Source organism: Oryx dammah, unplaced genomic scaffold (assembly GCF_014754425.2).
Source record: "Oryx dammah isolate SB20612 unplaced genomic scaffold, SCBI_Odam_1.1 HiC_scaffold_21, whole genome shotgun sequence".
In the NCBI taxonomy this organism is placed as follows: Eukaryota; Metazoa; Chordata; class Mammalia; order Artiodactyla; family Bovidae; genus Oryx; species Oryx dammah.
The window spans coordinates 9,960,609-9,974,819 of record NW_024070205.1 but is presented as its reverse complement, the minus strand read 5'-3'; the positions used below and the strand labels follow the sequence as shown (position 1 = coordinate 9,974,819).

Genomic DNA, 14,211 nt, shown 5'->3' with positions numbered 1-14,211 from the left:
GGCTGGCTGTGATCACGACAAGCTGCTCTGGCAAGGCGGGCCCCTGGGTCTTCCTCTCCTTGGCCTCCTTGGCAGAAGGGGGAGCCGCGGTCTCCTGTATCACGCAGACGGCTCCACGGCAGGTCCCCCAACCCCACCACACCCCACAGAGCCTCCCAGAGGCAGGGGTGGGGGTAAGGGCGTGCGTGATCGCCGTGAGGATGCTGCAGGACGCCTGGACCCCAGGCTGAGTCTCTTCAAGGGTGTTGCAGAGGTATGGTAGGCCCCCCTCAGCCTCACCTCGCTTCTGCTTCTGGCTTTTTGTCTCTGCGAGAGGCTGTGAAACTGCAGTCCTAGTGAAAGACGTGGCTGCTCTCTCAGCCTAAACCCCCTGTGCTGCCATATTTATCCTGGCTGTCCTTTGTGACCTGTCACTGTCTCATATGCCTTTATCCCATCCCTCAGCCAACCCCTCCAGGCAGGGCCACCCCGTTGCCCTACACAGAGGACAGGTCCACCCTGCCAGGGACTCAGGCAGGTACCAAAACAAAAACGTCTACAAATGGGAAAGTTTTGTCTGGTTCTCTTTTACCCTCCCCCAAATTCAGCAACTGGATGAAGCCAATAGGAATGTCAGAGGATGGGATGCATTTGAGGCGTTCGAGCCCATGGTTTAATTGTATCGAACAATGTAGAATTGGCAGTCTCAGTCCTTATTCTGTCCATTTATAAAATCTCAGTAAATGTTGACGGTGATTTTAATAATAACATTAAAAATTGCTTCTCCAAACCCATGCAGTGTTCTTCACGTATGCTCGTAAGAGTCTATTGAGTTTGGTACTGCCGCTACTGTTTCCCAGTTCACAGGTGAAGAAACTGAGGTGCCATCTCTTAGATCTGATGGTAGCAGAGGCAGTATTTGAATGCAGGTCTACCTGATTCTAAATGTTGTTTAGAATCTTTGTGCTGAATGCTACAGTACTTAGCCTCACAAACAATGCTTGGGCCCACCAAATGTATTCACATTGGACTGATTTAACTACCTTTACGAGAAGACCTGTTTTTAGACTTTGCATAATTCTATGTGTGTATATATATTATGGAGAGAACCCAAGGCATCACATGGGCTGGTTTGGGGATTGAATTATCTGAGAGATCGCCTCAGATCCTCCCCACTTTCAGTTCAGTCACTCAGTCATTTCTGACTCTGAGACCCCATGGACTGCAGCACGCCAGGCTTCCTTGTCCATCACCAACTCCCAGAGCTTGCTCAAACTCATGCCCATAGAGTCAATGATGCCATCCAACCATCTCATCCTCTGTCGTTCCCTTATCCTCCTGCCTTCAATCTTTCCCAGCATCAGGGTCTTTTCTAGTGAGTCAGTTCTTCACATCAAGTGGCCAAAGTATTGGGTTTTCAGCTTCAACATCAGACATTCCAATGAATATTCAGGACTGATTTCCTTGAGAATTGACCGGTTTGATCTCCTTGAAGGCCAAGGGACTCTCAAGAGTCTTTTCCAAAACCACAGTTCAAAAGCATCAATTCTTCTGTGCTCAGCTTTCTTTATAATCCAACTCTCACATCCATACATGACGACTGGAAAAACCATAGCTTTGACTAGACGGACCTTTTTAGGCAAAGTAATGTCCCTGCTTTTTAACATACTGTCTAGCTTGGTCATAACTTTTCTTCCAAGGAGCAAGTGTCTTTTAATTTCATGGCTGCAGTCCCCCTCTGCAGTGATTTTGGAGCCCAAGAAAATAAAGTCTGTCACTGTTTCCATGGTTTCCCCATCTATTTGCCATGAACTGATGGGACCGAATGCCATGACCTTAGTTATCTGAATGTTGAGTTTTAAGCCAGATTTTTCACTCTCCTCTTTCACTTTCATCAAGAGGCTCTTTAGTTCCTCTTCACTTTCTGCCATAAGGGTGGTGTTATCTGCATATCTGAGGTTATTGATATTTCTTCCAGCAATCTTGATTCCAGTCTGTGCTTCATCCAGCCCAGAATTTCACATGATGTACTCTGCATATAAGTCAATAAGCAGGGTGACAATATACAGCCTAATGTACTTCTTTCCCAATTTGGAACCAGTCTGTTGTTCCATGTCCAATTCTAACTGTTGCTTCTTGACCTGCATACAGATTTCTCAGGAGGCAGGTAAGGTGGTCTGGAATTCCCATCTCTTGAAAAATTTTCCACAGTTTGTTGTGATCTACACAGTTACGGGTTTTGGCGTAATCAATAAAGCAGAAGTAGGTGTTTTTCTGGAACTCTTTTGCTTTTTTGATGATCCAACAGATGTTGGCAATTTGATCTCTGGTTCCTCTGCCTTTTCTAAATCCAGCTTGAACATCAGGAAGTTCACGGTTCAAGTACTGTTGAAGCCTGGCTTGGAGAATTTTGAGCGTTACTTTGCTAGCGTGTGAGATGAGTGCAATTGTGCAGGAATTTGAACATTCTTTGGCATTGCCCTTCTTCTTTATGCTGTGAAAAGAGCTCCTGCATGGAAACCTACCTCTTCGCTCTCAGCACATGTCCTCCCATGGTGAATTGGGGGATGGGTAGCCTGAAATGTAAGCTCCAGTTCCAAGAGTCTGCTAGGTGCCCTCCTGGAGGGTACTATCTCTCTACTGGGCAGAAATGGTTTGGAAGCCTTGACACCTACAGGGAATATGTACTATTAGACACCCTGCCTCACTGCCACTCTCACAGAGCTAATCACAGAATAAGTGATTTCTAAATTGTGACTTGAAAGTTCTGAGAAAGGCCCTTGCTCCCAACTCTCTTATCCGAAGTTTGATGCAATGCTTGAACTCCCACCTTAGGGAGTCATACCTTGAGGATAAGGGCTATCTTTCCATTAAAATACCCACAGATACCCATCAACAGATGATTGGATAAACAAAATGTAGTCTATCTATGCTGTGGAATACTATTCAGCCAAAGAAAAGAATGAAGTACTGATACATTTTATGACATGGATGAACATTGAAAGAGACATGGATCTCTCAGTGAAAGAGATCACGTATTATAGTGATTCTATTTCTACAAGATATCCAGGAGAGACAAATCCATAGAGACAGATACTAGGTCAGTGGTTCCCTAGGGCTGGAAAGAGGGGAGAATGAGAAGTATTGGATTTTTTGGGGGGGATGATGAAAAGTTCTGGAGCTTGATAGTGGTGATGGTTACACGGTATTGTGAATGCCACTGAACTGTACACTTTAAAATTGCAGTTGTGAATTTCATGTGTATTTTACCACATACACACACACACTTCTGCTCAGAAGCTTTATAGTTAAAAAACATAGCTTTCAGCTTTAGAAAGGTCACCTGTGTGACCTTGGGCACACTACTTAACTCTCCACTTCCTCCTCTGTAAAATGGGGATAATAGTTGCTGTGAGGATTAAATGAGATAATGTAAAGTATTGAGTAGCATTTCTCAGTAAATGTCAGCTATTATTAACGTCAGTCTCAGCTGGCCCTCTAAGCCTCGGTGTGAATTCCTTTCTGACAGCAGGTTTCGGTAAGACAGACAAGATTCTGTGGTTAGAGTCATGGTGAGAACTGAGAAGGATCCTCACTGGGCAAAGCTGGCCTCCTTGGAGGTTTTTCCTCAGGCAAATCCATGAAAACACTACTCAACGGAGAAACTGCTTGAACCCCACCGAAGAGCATGGGATGCGGAAGACAGGAAAAGCTTACTGTGAGTTTGGATTTCAGGTTTATTCAAAGCCTGTGGAAGAAATTAGGATAAAGATGGAAAACAGTTAGCATTTTAACTTCTGGCAGAAAGTGGAAGCTTTGATCCCAGAAACCCTGTCCTGGGCCAGACCCCTTATGGCTCTTATACTCGGAAGCCAGTGTCAGGCCAGATCTCAGGGAAAGACACGGGGACAGGATGAGGGCAAGAGACAGGGCAGGGTGGGCTCTCCATGCCCGGCCAGGGTGACACTACCACCCCTGTAGGTGATGGCCTGAGGAAAAGGCCTTGTCAACCAGGCGTCTGACTCCAGCAGAGGTCCCATCCCTGTTTATCCTCTCAGAACCCTCACCTCCCCTAGCCGCTGAGTGTGAAACGAGATGAACTAAGCAACTTGATGGTAAATACATATTAACCCGTTTTTTTTTAAGTGGAAACATAAACTTGGTGACAGACAACAAAACTATTTTTAATGCATTTGTTCAAAGAACTTATAGTTCCACTGATGATTTACAATGCGCTTCTCAGATCACTTTTTCTTGCAACAGCCGCCTCCCCCTTCCTTCCGCTCTAATTCATTGTTGTCCGTGGCAGCTTTAAAACTGTCTTGAGTTTCCTAACGGTTGATTGGTGGCACAAGCAGAAGGTTAATGCAAGGAAATTCTTCCCCCTCCACCAAGATAAAGAAAACAGATTATCTCCTGAAAGAAGTGGTGAATGGTACTTCCACCAGATGCTCTGTACAGATTAGGAGCTGCCCCTGAGATGTAGTGAAAACAGCAAAATTAGGATACCTGTGTCTCAGGTGATAGTTTAAAGAAAACAAACATGAGTTCAAAGGAGCAGGCTCCATCCACATGTATGAACAGTCAACAAAGTCAGGATCGCTCTGTCAAATGGCACTGATAACAGAGGAGCCAATTTTTATTCCCAGCCTGTGAATGTCAGGTGTGTGCACAGGGCAAGAGCAAGGGACCATGATTCTGTTGGAGACCTAAAGGAATCACATGCTCCAGAGATTCCAGAAAATTAGGTGGACTATTTCCTCTGAATTATTATACCTATCGGAAGACTCTTTGAGAGTCCCTTGGACTGCAAGGAGATCCAACCAATCCATTCTGAAGGAGATCAGCCCTGGGATTTCTTTGGAAGGAATGATGCTAAAGCTGAAACTCCAATACTTTGGCCACCTCATGTGAAGAGTTGACTCATTGGAAAAGACTCTGATGCTGGGAGGGATTGGGGGCAGGAGGAGAAGGGGATGACAGAGGATGAGATGGCTGGATGGCATCACTGACTTGATGGACCTGAGTCTGAGTGAACTCTGGGAGTTGGTGATGGACAGGGAGGCCTGGCGTGCTGCTATTCATGGGGTCGAAGAGTCGGACACGACTGAGCGACTGAACTGAACTGATCCTGTCTGATATTATACTGTCTCTTCCTCCCCACCGTCCTTTTCCAAAATTTGAAATGCTTATTTGCAACAGTGAGACACATATTTGGACATTACAAGAAATATAATTTGAGTGAAGCCTTCACAAAGAGTTCTACCACAGATTGTAAGGTTCAAGTTGAACAGGTGTACATTTTAGGCCTTTGAATATAGAGAAACAGGAAGTTCAGGTATTCAGATTTTATATAAAATTTCTATCCTAGTACCCAAAGTCTAAAGGATATACCTGCTGCTGTGTCCTAGTGTTTGTCAATGAGAGATTGAGCATTAAAAACCAGAAACTGAGGAATAGGATTGAAAGTCAAAAACCCCACCAAGTGGCACCCCAGAGAACAAAGAAGAACACTTGAAGAATAGTCAAAGCTCAAATCTCCTCCTACATCACTGTCTCCAAAGGGGAGGGGAGGAGAATGGTTAGAGCTCAAGGAACAACTGCTTTAAAAGAACAGAAACCAGCACCACACTTTAGTTCACCATGTCTTGGTTCCAATATTTATTATATTGACAAGTTAAGAATACTAGGATAAATAAGTAATATTTTCTCTTACAGAAAATTGTAATGATACTACTGAGTAGGATTAAACACTCTGAGGATTTCACAGAAACGTCAGAATTTAAACAGACAGTAGCCAGAGACCTCCTGGCCAGTGTGAGTTGACTTTCTCACAGCTATCAGTGCTCTGGGCCAGATTTCCACAAACATCTGCATGACAGAAACGATGCCATTAACATCTAATAATACTAAAGCCTAGGCATCACCTGGCTTCAAATGCGTGTCCACTGAATGTGGTTTTCAATTGCAAGAACAGGAAAAGTGGAATATTCTTTGGCTCTTCCGGCCTAGAAAAAAATTCCTGACCTAAGTCACTGAGCAGAGACTCCTAAGCCTTTGGAAGCTGGACTCGTGTTTCTGCTTTCTTCCTGTGACCTTATAACTGAGTTTGCAATAGAAGGCCCACATTAATGCCTGAGAGCCAAGCGGAAGAGGTCTTTTCTGTTGGCACAAAACTGCACTCAGCACTGCCCGGCCCAGTTCTCTCCTCCCAGGGCTGGCAAGCCCTTCTGGCCACCTGAACACTTAGCAAGACACTGCATGTGGCGACAGCCCCCCAGACTCTCAGAAACCAGGTCTGAGCTAAGTCACGAAAAAGTCACAGTGGTGTCGTGCGGCACAAACATCAGTAGAGCACAACGCCTAGTTTTGAAACGAACGCCTTGCACACAGCAACTCCTGTACAGAACAGCGTATTTGCTAGAAAGCACAACCCTGGCCATTGCACAACTTCACGAGATGCCATTCTCACTCCATGTCCCCTACAAGTGACAGTGGCGGCAGCAGCGGAGGAGGTGGCCCCACCCCACCCACCCAAGGTTACAGACACTTCTGCATGGATCCTAACAGTGGAGTCCTGAATTCTGCAGAATCCAGATGCGAGGGAGGCAGGACCCTAACTGGGGGTCATCTGGAGAATCCAAGGATGGCCGGGATGTTAAGGCTTAAATCCTGGAGTGGAGGCAAAAGATGCCTTGTCCCGGTCCAAAGTCCACTCTGGAGTGGAGTGGAAAGGCCCGGCTGAGTCACGGAGGGCACTCCCGCCTTGATGGTTCTTGCCTGCTGGGATTCAAGAGGTGCATAGGAAGTCAGATCTCCAATGGCTTCAGGGTTTCAGATGTAAAAGGAGGATTCGATGAGGACTCCCCAGTCGCCCCATACCACGGCTGCTTAGCTCTGCAATGTTCCTTCCTTTATCTGTTGGATAAAAAGGTTCCTCTCATCTTCTGGAGTCCGCCCGTTCTGAGCCCGAACAATACACGTGGGCCGGTGCAGGTTCAGCATGTATATCAAATGCTGCTTCTCATTCTTGAGCTCCTCAATTTGCGCCTTCAGCTCAGCATTCACACTCTCCAGCTTCTCCGACTCCTGGGGCACAAGCAACAGAAGTATTAGGAAAGGAGCCAAGGGAACTTCCCTGGTGGTCCAGTGGTTAGGACTCTGCTTCCACTGCTGGGGCCCGGGTTTGATCCCTGGTTGGGGAACAAAAGTCCCACAAGCTGCCTGGTGCAGCCAAAAAAAAAACAAGGAAAGGAACCAAGGTCCAGTGAGGAAGGGGGGGCCTGCTGGTGGCCCCTGGATGGCAGGGGCAATGGCTGGAACACATCGGGGCTCATCAAGTAGGGAATGGCCTGCAGGGGAATGCTGTTGGCGCCCTGTTATGAAGTCCCACAAAGCTGGGAGAGCAGCATTAGGTTTGAAAGAGTCCAGAGCTTGGAGAAGCCTTTGAACTCAGAGCTCCTTCAGAGATATCCTTGAGTTTCCACTCAAGGTGGAGGCAGGTTGTGATCCTAATAGTAATGGAACAGCAGTAGAATCAACAGCAGAGACCTCCTTTCTAAGAATCAAATAGCCCATAGGCAGGTCGTCTGGACCTGAAAGGACCTTGGGGGCTGGAAAGAAATCCAGACTCAATGGTGTTGATAGTCTTATATGCTTATAGTCTGATTTCACTGAGAAGCTCATCTCCACAGAAAGAATGTACGTAGAAATAAACAAAATATCTTAATTTTCATTGACACCCCCGCCCCCCCCGGCCACCGATGCAACCTGTGGAACCTGAGACATGTGGAACCCCAGTGAAGACTCTGCCCTGGCCTGTCCTCACTTGGGGAAGGGGACACGGCTGCTGCAAGGACTGCACCAGAGCCCCACTCCACCTGCCCGGAGACACCCCTCCCACGGGTGTTTCTCCCTTCCGGAAGGGGAGCCTGTTGAAAGCAGCTGGGAGCACAGACTATCAGCTGCACCAAGGAGAAGGGCTGCAGAGTTAAGAACCAGATAAGAATGCAAAGAAATTTGAAGAGGTTAAAGGCTTTTCACAGTGAGCCAAATGAAAGCTGGCAGCTTCCTTTTCTCAGGAAAATGGGCGAGCGAAGCCCCTTGAACTGGACGGACATATCCGACAGCTTGGAAGCGTCTGGACATGTATGGACTGACTGAGGATGAGTGTGGGCATCAGATGATCCTGTCATTTTTAATTCATACACCTGCATCTTATACATCCAGAGACATTTATCTTACTAACAGCTTTACTACTTCCTTGTTCTGCAATTGGCATTTCTGCCACCAGCTACAATGTCCTTCCTGGGAGAGCACTTCTGGGTGGAGTCTTTCAAACTCCTCTTCTCATGGGACTGTGAGGTTGGAGGGGGCCAGGTGTGAGTGACAGGAGGGGCGTGAGGTCGGAGGGGCCAGGTGAGAGCAACAGGAGGGGCGAGGCAAACAGGCACTCACTTTCTGCAGGCACTCTGTCTTCTCCTTCTTCTTGTTTCGGCACTTGGCGGCTGCAATCTTATTTCTTTCCCGTCGCCTCTTTTTCCTTTCATCTTCTTCAGGGGCTACCTGTAAAATTCAAGAGGCACAAGCTTAAAGGGAGGCCAGAAATTCAACCCGCCTCAAATACACTGCCTTTTATTTCCAGCTAAAACTGACAAACCAGGACAGCCCTGAAGAATCCAGAAGTAAAGCTCTAGACTTTTGCATGAAACCTTAACACACCTGCACATACTCACACATGCATGCATTCGCACACACTCACACTTAAGAATGAATAACGGAAATCAAAGAACTGTTAAAACTATATTGGCAATACTAGTAAACTAAAATTTTACCTTTAAAAAGCATTTATTTGGATTTTAAAATAGGAGTTTGATACTCAAGTGATAACTACTGGTAATAACTGTAATCAACTAGAGCAAGAAACAGACTTTGTTCAGTAAGTATGACCTTTCCTCTAGAATGACCTCAGGAGCATCACCTTGCCACCCATTCCCCCTGCCTCTTTTATTCATATTCTATCCATCTCCATCATCACCTGGAGCATCATCATAGCACCTCCTTCCTAAATTCAGAGGAAGCCCACACAACTCCTTGAGAACAGGAACCCAAGCCTATTCCTCAATCAAAGAGGCATCATCAGCCCATGGCTTGGTGCCACCTGTGGGTGGAGAACTAGAACCATCCACTGACTCATCCAACAAGTATTGATGATATTGATCTCTCCCTCTGAGCCCCACCCTGAGTCAGCCCTGGGATCCTCGGAGAAGAAGATCCTGTCTGACTTTAGGATCTGGTCATCCATGGACGATCACTCTGACTTTGTCTGAGGACTGATGGGGAATCAGCAAAGTCCAGGTGCTGGACTGACTCAGAGACTGGAGTCCAGCTGGAATGAACTCACAGAGGGCAGAGTGGGTGACGGTTTAGGCCACTAATGTCAGGCCTCCATGTCATTTGTCACTGCTCCAGACAGCTGGAAAGGGCATGGGAGCCCCACCTCAAACAGAAGAGATCTTGGACCACCATGATCGCCTCATATCTGACTCTGGGTTAGATGATGCTGACTTAGATTAGGCTGAGACGGAGGCTTCAGAACATAGGGAAACCAAGCCCAAGGGGGAAACACAATGAGAGGCACTTCTACCCTTTATGTCTTAGATCCTAGAATCACAGGCAGATGCTGGGTTTAGACTAAACTGCCTGTGAATCTCAGCTCCACCACCTATCAGGTGTGAGCCCTTGTGCAAGTTACTACGCTCTTCTGAGCTTCAGTTTCCTCACTTGTAAAATGGGATCAATCATCTTACCTACCTCATAGGGTTGTGATGAGGGTCAAATTAATGTCAATAAAGTCCCCTGCATAAGGTTTAACTTATGGTCAGTGGTATGGAAGGCTTCAGTTATCATCAGTAACTTCATCATAGATGTCTTCATCAAGAAATCAGCAACTCTAGTATCTCCTTTGCAACTAATTCTGCAGATATTTTTGTAGAGGAAGGATTCAAAGTTTTCTCATAAGAGGAAGTACTTGAAAGTTGAGCAGATCTCAAGAGTCACACCCTGTCAGGCATGGAAAAGCCTTTCTAAGGGGCCATGTAGTTCAACCCCTTCACTTTTTAAAAAGAATTTATTCATTAATTTATTTATTTTTGGCTGTGCTGGGTCTTTGTTGCTGCAGGTGGGCTTTCTCTAGTTGCAGAGAGCAGGGGTTACTGTTTGTTGCAGTGTGCGGGCTACTCTTGTTGCAGAGCAGGGGCTCCAGGCACTCAGCTTTCGAGTCTAGTTGCTCCACGGCATGTGGGATCCTCCCAGGCCAGGGATCAAACTCGTGTCCCCTGCATTGGCAGGTGACTTCCTAACCATTAGACCACCAGGCAAGTCCCAATCCCCTCACTTTATGGACATGGAACTAAGGCAAAGAGTGGCCAAGAGTATTGTGCTCAAGGAGGACCAGGAGTCACCAGCTCATGGCGACCAGACTAGCAGGCTGCAAAACCGGATGTAAACCCAGGCGTGTGTCTCCTTATCCCACATCCTCTCTGGGTCACAGCTGCCTCGTCACCCCAAGCTGCCTTCTCAGAGGGGGCCAAGACCTCAGGAGGCGGCTCGCACTGCCCAGACACACAGGATGCCCACAGGGTTGTGAATTACAGTCACCACTAAGGAGACCAGACCACTCAATTAGACCACTAGGTGCATCCTCTTCCCTATAGAAAAGTCTACTTGTTAAGCTGATCAGAAGATCACTGGATGAACGCAGAAGCAGAGTGGATGAGTGGCTTTAAGGAATGTTTCCATGAAGCAAGAGGCCTGCTTCTTCCTCAGAAGAGCCCTCCACACATCCTTCTGAAATGCTTTCCTTCTTTCCATGGGCCTCACTACTTCCAGGGCATCCTGTTATCTCAAGGTATTTTTCTAAATTAATTTTTGTTGAAGTATAGCTGCTTCTGTTATTTCAAGATATTTAATTAGAAAAAAATTGTTTTTAAATTTTTTCCTTGAGGGTCCAATGTTTCACCGTACACTGGCCAGTGTTGGACTGGGCACCAATGACTTCCTCTCAGGTTAATTAGGGTACAGCCAATGTCCCTAATGATGTCTTATGAATACAGCGTCATATAGCATCATCCTGCCTACCATTCACTGGATGCTAACTCTCAGCCAGGCCCTCTGTTAGACTCTTAACAAATGCCATCTTATTTAACCCCGTGGATCAATTCTATGGAGGAGACATTATTACCCCTTCCACCTTCCTTTTTAGAATCATAAAAGATCCCCCCTCCCCCCGCCCCCACCGCCAACTTCCTTTTAAACTCAGTTCTTTTCTGGCTAGGTCTACTACCTCTTGCCCAAAGGCAGTGATCATGCCAGATAAGTGAGTCAGAAACACTCCCATCTTGCATATAGGAGGGCAAGGCCAACAGAACAGTGGAGAACTCAGCTCTGAAGTCCTTGAGAGGCCCCCAGCATCGCCAGGAACCACCTCTCAAACTTCTCAGCATGCCTATTACTCCAGGCATCTTATAAAAGGTTGCCAAGCGGAGAACCGCACAGGTGCCAGCGACAGAAGTGAACTTTGGTCAGAATCTGTACCAAGGCAGTGAGCATGGCTGGCTGGTCCTTGCTCCGCAGTCTGGGTTCTTATGGTGTTGAAAACCATCACCGCGCTCTCTGCTTCTTCAGAACAACTGGGCACAGAAGGTAATCTCATATGGATTCATGGCTTTCCATACCCTCCACACTCTGGTGGCTTCCAACACTATCTCTATCCCTGACTCTCCTCTAAACTCCAGACCCAATGTCCAACCGTGACCCCCTACAGCATGCCTGGAGCAGGTGAGCTGTGTGACAAGTAAGCGCAGGAAGAACAGCCACCCCTGGGAGGACCCACCTCGGCTTTGGTGACTGACATCTCGAGGGGCCTGCCGCTGACGGTGACGGAGTCCAGCGCCGAGGACATCCGGTGGCAGAGGTGCTTGTTCTGGATGGCGAACCTCAGCTCTTCCTTGACAAAGGGTGTCAGATTAGCAAAATCCTCAAACACCAGTGACCCAGGAGGGGACAGGCAGGGGACGATGGCAGAGGCACTGACTTCCGAGGCAGAGACCTGGCCTGGGTGTTGAAGCATCATTTTGCTGAAAAGACACATGGAAACCCAAACTACTTCAGGGATCTGGGGGCTCGGGATCAAGTCCCCCCACCCTCACCCCCGCACCTGAGATCTCCAATACCCAAGTCCCACCTCCCCACCTCCAGAGGAAGATCCCATCAGCCCTCGGGCTTCTGCTTTGTTTTCATTTTGTGCCATCCTGTCTCAAGTAAAACAGGTTCTTAAAAAACCCAGCTCGGTGATGTGGATAAAATACTTGGTTGAAGTTTATAAAGGGTGGTGTTTCAGGCTATTCTGAATTCACAGGAGCTATTAGTGTTGGCTGGTGTGCATATATGCAAATATAGCCTCAAACAGTCCTGAAAGAGGAAGAGCATTAAAAAAAAAAATCAGAGAGACTCTTATTAACCCCATCTGCAGTCTCTTTTATAAAAGAAACTCGGAGGGTATCTGAAATCAAGTAGAATCTATCTGTGAGTGGTAAGTAAAAGCAAGGAGCGGGGACCCTTGAGTTTAGGAAATCTATCTCTGAAGCCTCTCCCTTGGGAAGTTGGATCCGAGTCAGTGAGAGTAAGGACAGTCACGGTCGCAGGTGGGTTTCTTCACCCTAGTTTAAGAGGAACTGGGTGTGGGAATTCAGGTCACCCCTCAAGGTTAAGGTTGGTGAAGCAAAAGACCTCAGAGTAAAGAAAAGTGAGGCGCGCAGAATGTGGATTTTTTTTTGAGGAAGTGTTCAGCCCTGTGATGGTTGGAGGGGCGTGGACTGGGGACACAGGGGGCTGGGACTGGATCTGGCATTAGGGAGAGGTGTGAGACCTGAGCTCAGCCTCCATCTGACAATCATCTGGGAGCACCTGCCGCACCAGCACAGAGTCCCGCTGTGGACCTTTCCAGAACCTGACCCTGGCTCTGGCTGCTCCCAACGCCTGCCGATCGCTGGAGACCATCTGATTGAATACATGAAATTGGTGAGAGGCGGTCAAATCAAATGGCCTCTGAGGTCCCATCTATCTCCATCATTCTACAGCCCAGGGAACCCCAAGGGAAAAGGTGCGGGGAGTGGGCAGAAATAATAATGGTTCCACGGTTCCAGTTTGGAACAGCCCTCTGTTAATCTCTCCCTGCCGTACACTCCCTCCAGGAGTGGCCAAGCCCCTCATCCCTGCAGTCACTTCTCCAGGGGCGATGAATGTGGGAACTGTCAGGGTGGGCGGTCCTCTTGGAGTACCCCTCTCTGTGTGGGAAGCTGTGGTCATTAGCCACATCCCACCAGACGAGAAGCCCTTTGGCAAGCTGCTAACGTTTCACAAGTGCCTCCCTCATACCAGAAACCTTACATGCGTTATCTCACTTCACCTTCATGAGAACCCACTTAGGTCCCAGTCCCACTGCAGAGATGAGGTGACTAACATTTAGACAAGCTAAATAATTTGGCCAAAGTCACAGAGCTAGTAGGCGGCAGCATCAGGATTTAGAATGAAGTTTGACTCCGAGACTCATGCCCCCACTTAACAGAATATAGAATATGATTCTCTATGTTACAAAAGCAAACAAAAAGCCAGAGCACAGTTTTCTTGGTGGTTGGGAGCAGGTGTGGGGAGGGGGTGAGGGCCCTGGAGCTGAAGGGATAGACAAGGAGACGAAACAAAGGGCTATGGAAAGCTGGAGATGAATTGCTGAGCTTTCTCTGCCTGGGTGCACACTCAGGCTGCCCCCACATTCAGGGAGTATGTGTTAGGGCATCTTTTATCCACAAAATTCCCAGACTGGGGTCAGAACGTCAAGACTAGAGGCCCGTTTCCTCCTCTGTCATCATCATACCTCCCAGAGCCTTCTCTCTCCTCTGTGAGAAAGAAGGCTAGTAACAGTCACCCTATTTTCCCAGAGAATTGGGCAAGGCGTTGACGAAAGAATACCTGAATATGCCCTGGAAAAACAAAATGCAACTAGGAAATATGTTATTACCGGGCCTCCCGGGAATCTTTCCAGCCCAGGGCTGACTCTGAGGGGGTCCAGGTAGATGGGTGGCTCGTCACTCTCTCTGATCTCAAACACTTAATGAATAGAACGCTCTGATCTCTACATCCCCCTCTGGATCCAAGATCCACCGATGGAGGCAA

At 47.4% G+C, this 14,211-nt stretch overlaps 1 protein-coding gene across 2 annotated transcripts in view; it reads right to left on the bottom strand.

The window, feature by feature from the left end:
- Positions 1-5,613: 5,613 nt before the first annotated feature.
- ATF3 (activating transcription factor 3) overlaps positions 5,614-14,211 on the bottom strand; it is a 58,306-nt gene continuing 49,708 nt past the window's right edge. For both annotated transcript variants that reach the window (XM_040263129.1, XM_040263128.1), the window contains exons 2-4: positions 11,873-12,116; positions 8,437-8,544; positions 5,614-7,068 (exon numbers count right to left, since the gene is read on the bottom strand). In XM_040263129.1, the coding sequence (XP_040119063.1) occupies positions 6,871-7,068; positions 8,437-8,544; positions 11,873-12,116 (550 nt within the window). In that variant the 3' untranslated portion in view covers positions 5,614-6,870. The remainder of the gene's footprint in view (positions 7,069-8,436; positions 8,545-11,872; positions 12,117-14,211) is intronic.